General features: G+C 37.0%; 1 protein-coding gene across 1 annotated transcript; it reads left to right on the forward strand.

The window, feature by feature from the left end:
- Positions 1 to 442: 442 nt before the first annotated feature.
- Positions 443 to 8,145, forward strand: LOC107036386 (sodium-dependent neutral amino acid transporter B(0)AT3). The gene is made up of 11 exons (XM_015254328.1): positions 443 to 528; positions 1,787 to 2,082; positions 3,128 to 3,347; positions 3,436 to 3,659; positions 4,078 to 4,161; positions 4,245 to 4,517; positions 5,333 to 5,737; positions 5,823 to 6,024; positions 6,543 to 6,702; positions 6,771 to 7,034; positions 7,462 to 8,145. Exons 2-11 carry the CDS (start codon positions 1,897 to 1,899, stop codon positions 7,658 to 7,660), a joined length of 2,217 nt encoding a protein of 738 aa, XP_015109814.1. The 5' UTR covers positions 443 to 528; positions 1,787 to 1,896; the 3' UTR covers positions 7,661 to 8,145.
- Positions 8,146 to 12,699: the final 4,554 nt, after the last annotated feature.

Below are 12,699 nucleotides of genomic sequence, written 5' to 3' on the forward strand. Positions count from 1 at the left end.
CAGAATTGAAAAGAAGAACAAAAAACTAGAATGAAAAGTTTTTAAATTGTTTTTTTAAATTAATTTGCAAGAGGAATGCAGTTATCAGTCCATTGTCAACTCCTCAAAACATTCCCAACGGAGCAGTTAACTCAAACAATTAACCGAATAATTACTGAAACTATTTAGAAATTTAAAAAACAACAAAAAATAAAATTAACGATTTTCATATTAAAAATCGAATGCTAATTATTCTCTAAATTACTGGGGAACAAGGGAAACAATAATTGGAGATCAGTGATATGATGAAAAGGTCTCACCACCCACATGAAAAAAAATATCAGAAAGAGTCGTCTCGGCGCCGGCGCCCGCTATTGATTCCGGCGTCGTGACATACAGGAACAAAACCCATGAATTTACCCCCAAATGACAAAAGGTTACATCCAACATCCTAGAGGGTGCGACAGTAGCAAACAGCCTCTCGTGCCCCAAAGGAGAAGGCACCTCCGCGCGCGTATCTTCGGCACTGACCCCCTCCCACCCCCACAGGTCAGTGTTATTTTTTTATTTATCAATTAAAAGTTTATGCTCGAAGTATCTCGTACCCGCTAGTATCCTCATTAAAATTTCCATCGTAAAGGAAACCCCGGGGGATCCTCGAATCCACCCCCATCCCCTTCACCTCGAGAGTCGCTCACTCGGAGAATATTTCCTTCGAACGTTTTATCGCGAAATATTTTCCACATCTCGTGGCTCTGGATTATCGATTGAAGTGCCTCAAACCGGAGGAAATAAAGTGATCTTTAACGTGACTTAAACATCTTGTGAATAATCTTGATGAGTTTTTCAACGCGACGATTGGCTAGAACCTCTGACGTCAGTGGAAACACTCGCTGATCGCTCTAGTTTTTTTTACTTATTTATCTGGATCGTTTGTAGCTGAATTATTCAGGGATGGGGGCTAGGGGTTGGTGTCAGCCGTAGGTGGAGACTTGGTTCTTGGTTCTGAGAAATTCATGCAGGAAAAAATTTCAGAGGAAAACGTAGCGCATGAAGTGGAGAATTTTATTGAATTCCTGGTTGATAATTCCACTAGTTTTTTGACCGATTCTTTTGGAGAATTTTGGTGATTTATAGATCAGTAGAATTTCATATTTTTATTCAACTTATTCCAAGTTTTTTCACTCTATTTTACTGTTTTTTTTTCATTTAATAAATCGAAAATTTAAGCTGAGGAAATTCCATAGAAAATACCTCAATGAAATAATTTGCACAGAAACATCGAATTCTATTGATTATTTCTCCAGAATATTTTCCACTAAACATTCATATTATTTCAATAAAATCAGCTAAAAACTAATGAAAAAATCAATAGAATTTTCAATCGAATTCGCGTGATATTCCAATGAAATTTTTTCGTGCGCGTCGCGAAGGTTTGAGGATTAGATTCTTTATTTCGGGGACTTTGGGAATGAATATTGACGGACCGCAGTGGTTTTTTTTTCTGGGTGAATGGATATAGCTCGGTGATAAGGATTGCCTTCTGAATTATTCCCTTTTTTCTTTCACCGAGACGAAGTGGGAGAGGTCAAGGTGACGAGGAATGAATCAAGAATTTCTTCGGGCCAGTAGTGCGTACCAATGAGAGTCAGACGGTTCGCCCTTTGCGAATTCACATTTCTCTGATCTTTCGAGTCGCTCCAGTTCCCCTCAATATTTTCAAATAACAATCCGCTATTAATCAATACAAATAAAGAAAAAACTGTTCTAAATCCAATCAGTTTTTTGAGAAATCGATTGCCCTCAGCTTGCAGGATGGAGTCGACGTCCCCTCGTGATACGTCGGTTTGATCGCATTTATCAATACTGAGGGAGTACTATTCACTCCCCACACGTTTGCTGAGGTACTCGGCGATCATGGCGAACACTGCTCATTTGGTCAGGAGACAGAGCTCGAGGGATCTCAAGCCACAGAAGAGTGTTGATCGTCTTGAAATGAAGGAGATGCGGGGGAGGCTCGTTGTCGAGAGCAGAAAGACAACTGCTACTGCCAGTTATGGAGCCACGAATGCGGGATTCGATGACTCCAGTCCAAACACCAAGGTTCGGAATTTTATTTGAACCAAGGTTTTTTTTTTATTTGAAGAATTTAGGACAGTTGTTTTTTTTTGTCTTGAAAAATTCATGAGAATTTAAAAAATAATTTTGTTATTATCATTATTATTATTATTATTATTATTATTATTACGTTACAGTTACAATGATTTTGTAAAACAGTTATCAATAAATATTTATTTCACTTATTTGTGTTTTTAAAATAATTTAATTCTCATAAAAAATTTCTGTTTCTAATAATTTGTGGTATGTTTTTAAAATTTATTTTTGAATGAAATTAAATATTTTATGCACTTTTTCACTTTCCTTTGGTCATTTTTTGGAATTCAAAAAGCAAATGGATTTTTTTTTGTAAAAAAGCGGAACTGAAGAAAATGTTTGAGTTTTATGTGATTTTCAATCATCAAATTAATTAAAAGGATTCATGGATAATCAGCGATTTTTTAATTCAATTCGGTAAAACGGCTTTTTGTTGAGCTTTCCTTTTTCAGAGATGAACGATAAAAATTGTTTAATATTGCGAAAATCTTATTTTTTATATAAAGTTGCTCTCTCAATGAATTCTAAACATGAACAAATATTAACATTGAGAAAAAGAATTATCAGCGTGGAGAATGGATTGTTAATAAATTATCCACAAAAGAAAACTTTACCTTTTCTAAACGGTAAACAATTTCAAATTTGTCGGCAACCTAGAAAAAATGTGGAAGGGGATTTCATCGATATTCCCCACAAGAAATGACAAGCAAAGTCTTGGCACTCCTTAATTCCCCCCAAAAATAGACACATCACCTCCTGAAAAACTCCACTCTCCATTATTTTGACAGCAAACGGATGAAAAGAGATGATGAAGCATATGCATTCGCGGCTCCCCCTATCCCCATCAATCAACTCCAGTTAGTCCAAGAGAACTGTTTATTTTTCTTAAAAAATCCCCGCGTTATCTCTGTAATCCACTCGAGTCCGGCTTTAACATCGACCCCGTTATCCGTAGAACCGCAGGTTTACATTAGCATTCTCCTGTTGATTGCAGAGCAAAGGTTTAAACACGGGGGATGGCGGAGGTGCCAGTGGGGTTGGGGGCAGTAAACTGGGTAGCAATGAGGGCAAAGCAATATTTCGTCCAGAGGCAGGTGAGGACGAGCGTGAAAACTGGGACAGCAAGTTAACATTTCTATTGGCCACTGTTGGATACGCCGTGGGCCTCGGTAATGTCTGGAGATTTCCCTATTTGGCGCAGAAGAATGGGGGTGGTATGGCCGTTAAAATAAATATGAGAGGAGAGTGCGGGGGCCACTGGGCCTACGTTTTCATTTCTTTCATCTTTGTGATTATTTTCAGGGGCTTTTCTCATTCCCTACTTCGTTATGCTCGCCATCGAGGGCATTCCAATTTTTTACCTGGAACTTGCCATCGGCCAGAGACTCAGGAAGGGTGCCATTGGTGTTTGGAATCAGGTGTCACCGTTTCTCGGGGGCATTGGCATCAGCAGCGCTGTTGTCTCGTTCAATGTTGCACTTTATTACAATACTATTATTGCCTGGTGCCTCTTTTACTTCGTTCAAGTAATCACAATGTTTTGAAATATTTTATTTTCAATTTTTGGTAATTTATGGCGCAAAATCCGTACAGAAAAACTTTCTTTTACTGAAATATCTATTAGTTTTAGGACTATTCTAGTGAACAAAACGCTTAGATGAGCTGGGGAATTTTTCGATAGAATCAGCCAAAAAATAATAACGTTCAAGAGAAATCCGATAGAATTTTCTAGCGAATTCGCTAGGTTTTTCTATGAATTTTTTTCGTACGTGTTTTTTCAACTTAAAACGGAAATTTATACTCAAGAAAAATTCATCCAGACAAGTCAACCGATAGATCGAGGCTAAAATAGATAGACTGTTTTGGAAAAGACATGAGATTTCCTTATTAATTTTTTCCATTCGTATTTTCGTTTGGATTTAATGCGTTGGAATTTTTATTCAGAGCTTCCAGTCCGAATTACCGTGGGCCACATGTCCCAACAAGTACTTTCAGAACGGGTCCTATGCCCCCGAACCAGAATGCCAGGTAAACAATGAAAAATCATCACTTCGTTCTATTTTGAGCGAATAAAAAAAATGGGGACTTGAGTTTCTCGAATTATTCTGCAGCAAAGCAGCCCAACGCAATATTTCTGGTATCGAACGACCCTCATGATCTCCAAGGACATCAACACGCCCGAGGTGTTCAATTGGAAGATCGCAATAGCCCTAGTGATCGCCTGGATCCTAGTCTATATGTGCATGATAAAGGGGATCGCCTCCTCGGGAAAAGTTGTGTACGTCACAGCCACTTTCCCGTACATCGTCCTCATCATCTTCTTCTTTCGGGGCGTCACGTTGAAGGGAATGTCCGACGGTGTGCGGCATCTCTTCACGCCGAAGGTGAATACAAAGACAAAAAAATAATGCATGCCAGATACTCCTCTCTAAACTGTAATTCATTTCTCTCTCGTTTTTACGGATTTTCTGCATTTTTTAATCTTTCGGGAGTTTATTCCTTTGACATTTTATATTGTGTCCTTTATTGCTGGAGACACTGTGTTTTTTGACATCATCTCTGGGAGGAGAGTCTCTTTGAAGTTTTAATACGAATTTAATCTGCTTAGAGTGGCTTGGGAGTTTTATTTCAATTGTGAAGTGGTTGAAATAGTCAATTACTAGCCCAGTTTCTGGGGAATTTCCTGAGAATTAATGCCGATGAGGAAATTTTTTTTTTGTACAATTTCTTTATTTTTAATTTTCGTGAAAATTCGATTGAGTTAGGAATTATTAGTTATTAATTATCAATTAAATGACAAATTGTCACCTTTCAATTTTATTTCTTCTCCATGAGATGAATTTCTTTAATGCAATAGCGATTTTCTCCTCTACGCATTATAGTGCTACAAAAAAGCTTTGAAATGGCCAGTAAATTCAGAGATCACTCATCATAAAATTCTCCTCATTCCAAATTTTCCTGAAAATTGAAATAACTCATGAATCATTAATTACTCATTATTAATCAAATGAATTACTCTCATCTAAATGTTTTTCCAACTTTTGTTGTTCCCTCCAATAGTTCTTCCCATAAATTTAGCTACCCATTCATAAATAATTAAACTCATATCAAATCGTCTTCTCTTGATTTTATTGTTTGTCACCATGAGATATTCCGAGATTTCTTAATGCAACTATTTTATTTTCTCTGCACATTATAGTGGTACACACTGACTGATCCAGTAGTATGGCTCGAAGCTGGCACCCAGATATTTTTCTCCCTTGGTTTAGCATTTGGAGGATTAATAGCATTTTCATCCTACAATCCAGTTAATAATAATTGTTATCGTGATGCCATTATGGTCAGCCTCACAAACTGCTTCACATCGATGTTCGCTGGCATCGTGGTATTCTCCATTATTGGTTTCAAAGCGACAATGGTGTACGAGCAGTGTCTGCACGATCGCAATCAGACGGTGCTCAGCATATACGGCCACAGTGAGAAAATACCCAGTGTCTTGCCCCCGGGGGGTACCCTGTTGAACATAACGAGTGGCAATGGTACTCTTGATAACATCATTATGCCGGAATTACCTGTGTGCGATCTCGAGAAGGAGCTCGACAATGTGAGCGCCCTTATTAATTCATTGAATTGAACTGAACGGGGCGATTTGGGCGCATAATTTTAATTCACTGACTCCTCTGTTGCAGTCCGCCTCCGGCACGGGACTCGCTTTTATCATTTTCACCGAGGCCATTAATCAGTTCCCTGGGGCTCAGTTCTGGTCTGTTCTCTTCTTCCTCATGCTGTTTACACTCGGCATTGACTCGCAATTTGGCACTCTTGAGGGCGTCGTCACCAGCATTGTTGATATGAAACTATTGCCTAATTTGAGGAAGGAAATTCTTACAGGTGACGTTTTCTGTTGATTCTGATTTTTTGCGGAGCCAGCCACAAACAAATTATTATTTCGAAATATAAATATAACGCGTCTCGAATATTCTGCATCGTCCTGAAGAAAAAATTAACGACAATTCATTATCATTATATTTCACTGAAAAGAATTATTATTATCTTCAAAATAATTGATTTTTCGGTTTTATAATTATTACATTTGAATTTTTTCTGAGAAATTTCGGACGATATAGAATATTTGAGAGGCGTTATATGAATGTCGAAATAATAATTTGTTTGTGGCTGGCGCCACATTTTTTTTATGTGGAAAATTTGAAAGAAATTCCGTTGAAGTTTTCTGCAGAACTTTCTCTCAAATCGCAAACTATTTCAGTTTAAGAAAGACTTTCCAATTCATCGTTTTGTTGGAGAAAATGTCAAAAGACATTTTTCAATGAAATAAAAATACGAAAAAAAAGAAAATAAAACTGCGAAAATGTCTTTATGAATTAGGCTTCAACTGTTGACCATTGCAGGTGGAATTTGTCTAATTTGCTGCATAATTTCGATGGCATTCGCCCACGGCGCCGGAAGCTACGTATTCGTTCTGTTCGATAATTTCAGCGGAAACTTCCCCCTGTTAATTATTGCCTTCTTCGAGTGCGTCGGAGTGTCCTACGTCTACGGGCTCAAACGGTACCTAATTCAAATAATCAATTACAATTGACCTCTGTAACGCGTAATTGACCCGCCCTTTGACGCAGGTTTGCCGATGACATCGAACTGATGACGGGCAATCGGCCCGGGCTCTACTGGCTCATCTGCTGGAAGTACCTCAGTCCACTAGCCATGTTAACTATTCTCGTAGCATCTTTCGTTGAAATTGTGACCAAGGGCACGGGATACGACGCCTGGATACCCAGCAAAGGTGTCACCGAGAGGCATGAGTGGCCACCCTGGGGCATGATCCTCATCGCTATTTTAATTAGCGCTTCGGTTCTGTGGATTCCAGCTGTTGCTATTTTCAGGTGATTTTTCTTGCAAATGTTTCTTTTTTCATTCAATTTTCTCATCGTTTAGAAATTCCCGGAAATAATAATGAGGACAATGAAAAAAAAATCTGGACTTTTTCTATAGAAATTCGTCGGCTCAAATTTTCCTAAATTTGTTTTATTTTTCTAATGAGAAAAAAAGAAAAATGTATTGAAAGATGAAATTCGAATGGATTTGTCTATAAAATAATTTTTACTGAAATTTTCTTTAAAAAAAATATAATAATAATAATAATAATGTATTTTCAATAGAAATCCAATAGAATTTTGAATCGAATTCGCTACATTTTTCTACGAAATTATTTCGTTTGTGAAATATTGAAAGATAAGTTCATATTTTATGATGTTCTATTAAAAAATGAAGTTATCTCTCTTTAATGATGATTAAATGACGTCATTTCAGATTCTTCGGAATTCTCATTATCGATGATAACGAAAAAGCCTGGTTCCCAGCGCAAGACCTCAAAGAATTTCACGGAATAGTTCCCCACGAGGTGACAGCAGCCGAAACCCTCCTCTTCTGCATCAGGAGCGACGGGTCCGAGGGCCTGTGCTGTCCCACGGGTGGTTCCAATGACGATGACGACGAGGATCTCACCTAGAACATCCTCCGTCAGTCTAGGTTACTCAGGCCAGACTAAATTATACCAAAACTCCAAGTGAAACGAGAATTTTAATGGCTCTCGACTGCAACTGTCTGCTCCCGCAATTTTTCTTTTCAATGTTCCCTCGATTTATCATTCTCATCGTTCATAGGAGAGGATTCGCACTATCGTAGGGTCAACCGTGTCAATTACGCTGTGAAAATAACTCGTTAGCGATGCCTGCCTACTCCCTACCACGAAGAAAAAAAATCCTAATGAATGATTTACGTACAAAAAACAAATTCCTCTTGTTGAATAGTGGATTATCACGACGAGTGCTTCTGTAGAAAAATAGAACATTTTCTCGTGAAGTCACTCCTTGTCGAGTTCATTCCACAATTACCAGATTCAATTTATCGTATCAGGTACGAAAAAACTTCATTTTATTTCATTGAATAAATTCCGCAGCTTATCTGCACATTTTCTATGGAATATATTCTATAAAAAAAATCATCAGAATTTCATTTTTTTGTGCAAATTATTCTATTGAAATATTTTCTACAAAAATGACAAAAAAATAAAAAAATCATGTCGAGAAATTTTTATAGAAAATATCTCAACAGAAAAAGTTCCATAGAAGATGAAATTCTGCTGATTTTTTCTATAAAATAATTTCCATTGAACATTTCCTATAAAAAATTGTAATAAAGCTGCAGAATTTTTCAAGGAAGACACAAGGTTTTTCAACAAAATTTTTCCGTGCGTTAAACCACTTCACAACATAATTCTCCATCCAAAAATACGTTAAAAGGTATTGAATGGCAGATTGAGGATAGAGATGTCGTTGCATATCGAGAACCCCCGCGGTATATCGTAATAATCAATTTAACTTCGTGTGACGAATAAATAACCACCGAAGTTGAAGTATTAATCTTAGAATAGGGGCCGTCCATTGGGCTTAATAATCATCCAGTTCACTCTTCACTACCCTTGAGAAGAAACATTTCAACGAGTCCTCTAATTTTTGAGAGATTTTAAAGTTCAATTAATTTGTGGAGAAAAATAAAATCAAGAAAACCGAAGACAATAAGACAAACTTACGAAGAATAACGACAATAATTGTTGATTTATTATTAATTGCACTGCACTCTGAGCACCTTGAAATAACCGAGGCCTATTTATCGAAACGAAATGATAATAATTACGCGTGATTAAGGTTTAACGTAAGGTGCATTTTCTAGAATTATTTCATCATCGGGTTTATTGAATTTTTGAGATTATTTAATGATTGTTACACATGACCTACAGTCGCTCGGCTATTGATCTTCCCTCACCAGCCGCATCTAGAGCTACATATATCTGATTGTTACACAATACATATCCTCTGATCGTTACATATTTATAATTACACAAGTACCCAGAGGCGACAAATGCAACTGAATATCGAGTTAAGATTACTAAAGAGACTGGTGTGTACAAAAAAATATGAAAGAATTCATCGAGAGTTGAAATTTCGTTACGAGCTGATAAACCCGAATAAACCACGTGCGAAAAACTGTCACAGAAACATCTAGCGAATTCGATAGAAAATTCTATTGAATCCATTCAACTTTCTGCCAGTTTTTGATCGAGCCTGTGCATTCTTTTTAAATAGCAATTTTCAAGAATTAGATTTTTCTATGCAACTTAATATATTGAGATGTTTTCTACAGAAATTCCTCGGCTAAATTTTTTGGGATTTTTTATTCAACTTTTCGAATGAAAGAGAATTGAGCGAAAAACACTTGGAAAATTCCTGTCGATAAATTCCTGTAGAAAATGTCAATAGAAAAATGAATTACTACTGATTTTCTATAAAATAGTTTCTATAGGGCATTTTCAGTGGAATTCTTCAGTGGAATCGTCCAAAAACTAGTAGAATTTTCCATCGAATTCGTCAGGTTTTTAAATGATATTTTTTCGCGCGTGAAAAAATATCCTAAAGATATCACGAAAAATATATCAAAACCGCAAATGCTGGAGTAATGAATAATCGACACGAGCCGACTACTACTGTTAACCCATAGAAACTACCAAACGAGATAATTGTGTTGCTTGAAGACGTTCCTAGAGTTCTCCTTAGACATCTGGTAATTTTTCGTAGAAAGTAATAAAGTAAGATTGTAAATAGAGTTTAAGATTTCATGCGCACAGTGAGGATAATTCAGTGTATTCAATTTGCAGTATCAATAATTCTCCTAGGCATGTAAAACGAGAGAAAATATAAGGACAACAGGCCTTCGAAGTTGTTCATAAACTTTTCCCGAGTGAATTAGTTCGGTAAATCGACGTAACAACTGGACAATAATTTTTTTTGGATGAGGAAAAGAGGAGTTATTATTCATATCTTAGTTATACATATCTTGAGTCGTATTTCGATCGAAAGGGACAATAATTTCGACAATTCAGTAGCGAAGTGGTCAAACGGTTTAAGTCAATAAATCTTTAGTTGAGTTTTCCCGAAATATTTCCGAATTTAAGGGAGATAGCGAAATTTTTATAATAACCTTTTTTGTAGAGCGAATTGAGTGCTACTAAAAAGGTTATGAGAAAAATTTCGCTATCTCTCCCAGATTTCGAGATATTCATTGAAAACTGGCCAATAGCCAAAATCGACTTGAACCGTTTGACCACTTCGCTACTGAAGTCATCGCGGTATATTTAGAGTATATTATTATTGAGAGGGTAATACCGTTGTTTATGAAGAATTCTAATTTCTGTTACTGGTGACAGATTTAATGACTAGCTTACGAACGATGAATTACTCATTATTTATCTACTGCAGGACGCATATTTATACGTACATTATAGAAATTCATCTGAAGCGGTAATACATGATTGAATAAACCTATTATACAATTAAAATTATGTATACGCAAAGCTGTACATATATATTGTTGTCAGTTGAATGTTGAAATAAATACTGTGAGTGAATATATGGGGTTTTTTTAGTTTGAGGTACCGTATTTCCGTTATGCTCCAGCTAGTCAGCGGTCGGAGCGTGACGGGGAGACGAGGATGATGTGGAGATTTATTTTATCGGATGGAGTAGTGAGTAGTTTTTGTTGCATTCCTTTGTTGAGAGAAAAATCATTTCAATAGATCATTAGTCGTTGAAATCTTAATTTTTTTCTTCGTTTATTCGATGACAGTTGAATTTTTTGATAAACTAATTGCATTTCTCATCAGATTTTTGGGAAATAATCACTCAAGAAATTCAGGTTGACGAAATTGAAAGAGAAAAATTTTTATCTAATGCTTAAATCTCGATTTTTTTCTTTCATTCATTTTTTTCGTTTTTCAAATTAAAAAAATGTGAAAAATAGACATTTTAGTTACAATTTTAGGTCAAGTATTGAGTTTGTCATGAACTTATTCCATTTTTATGGGGTTTTTATTGAAGGACCATTAGAAAAGTCATGTTACCCCACGTGAAAAAATGAAAAAGTAATTTTTAAGGAAATAATGTTAAAAATGAATTAGTGGACGACTGAAGAAATTAGTTCTGATGGAGTTAAATGAGACTTTTAAAGGCCTCATTGTGGGCGTGCGTCTGGACAGACCATCAGATGAGATTCTAAACCAGCGCTTGGGTACAAACAATGTGTTTATTGTCTCTAGTACACATCCTCCATTAGACGTCATTCAGACGCGATTTCCTCTTGTCGTGGGCGAATGATCCCTCGGCCTACTCTCCATAAGCGATTTCGTCATGGTTTCTCTCGCCTTATTTGGCGGATTCTTGCTGCACCTATCGAAACTCGTTTTTGCCATACGCGAATAGCCGCGGTTGGCAATTAGTGAGGCCGTTTCGGAAAGAGGGACATGGAGGAGTCGAAAGTGCAGAATCGAGACTCGCGCAGAACATTATTTTCGCAAAATTTGTGAGTAAAATACCCACAGTTGAGTATACCGGGAAATCTTTCGACATTTTTCAACGGAAAATGTTTTCAGATTTTGTTCTGTTATCATTTTTAAACTGGAACTGAATTTTAATTCGATTTTAATCTCATTGGCATCGATTCGAGAAAAACATTTTAACGAGTTCTCTAATATTTCGGGGATTTTAAACTTCGATTAATTTGTGGAGAAATTTAAACTCAAGAAAACAAATAAAATGAGAAATTCATGAAGAATGACAATAGTTATTGATGATTTTTTAATGGAAAATGTGTTAACATTTTCATTCGGAACTTTTCATCACTAAAACATTTAGTGATTCAACACGGGAAAAATATAAAATTAAAAATTAAAATGGGAATTTTTCCTGAACAGTGACTTTATATGTTCAACAGTAAAGTTTGAGTGAAAAATAATTTTACACATAATTCCCGTGAATAAAATACGACAAATCGTCTCCCACGATTGATCTCCACTTTAAAACAAATCCCCTGAAATTCAAAACATAAATAGAGCGATAGTTGTCGCGTGGGTATCGCCAAGAAAACCCGAAGAAATCCTTCATCGGCATGACCTCACCGCCGTAAATGGTATTCGCTCGTTGCCCTGACGTCACTCCCCGATAAACTCCATTGAATTGAAGTATCGCTCCACAAACTAAAGAGCAATATGCAACCCCCGCCCCCTCCGAGAGCCCCACGTCGACCCGAATTCGAAAAGAGAGAAATCCCTCCGGGAAAGCCCGCGCCTTCGCTACCTGAAGTTGCATTCCCTAAAAAAAAAAGCAGACTAGGATTTCCAAAAGAATCGCGGGGGAATTGAAGTGGCAGATGTTTTTCTTCTCCATGGGGATTTCGTTTGGCAGAGTCCCCCCGGTTATTGGCCTCGCCTCCGCCTCCAACAGCGCGGTTTTCTAACGGTTAAACTGCATCCCAGGGACGTCGTGAAAATTTCAGTACCCGAAAAACCAAGACGCGGGACTTGAAAAATTGTCTCTCATGATTTTTCGTCAAGGAAGTGGCATTTTTGAGGGCATGAGCGGATAGGTCGTTGGACGGATGCATCTTACACGCCCTGAGGCTATTTATACCTCGTGTCTCGACGCGCCGGAAATACGA

This window comes from Diachasma alloeum, unplaced genomic scaffold, assembly GCF_001412515.2.
Source record: "Diachasma alloeum isolate Michigan unplaced genomic scaffold, Dall2.0 Dall_scaffold_00209, whole genome shotgun sequence".
Lineage (NCBI taxonomy): Eukaryota > Metazoa > Arthropoda > Insecta > Hymenoptera > Braconidae > Diachasma > Diachasma alloeum.

Bases quoted from the DNA above. Each gene is read 5' to 3' on its own strand.
- LOC107036386 (XM_015254328.1), top strand. From the start codon at position 1,897: ATGGCGAACACTGCTCATTTGGTCAGGAGACAGAGCTCGAGGGATCTC. The intron at 2,083-3,127 runs GTTCGGAATTTT...TGTTGATTGCAG, and splicing joins ACTCCAGTCCAAACACCAAG to AGCAAAGGTTTAAACACGGG. The intron at 6,025-6,542 runs GTGACGTTTTCT...TGACCATTGCAG, and splicing joins GAGGAAGGAAATTCTTACAG to GTGGAATTTGTCTAATTTGC.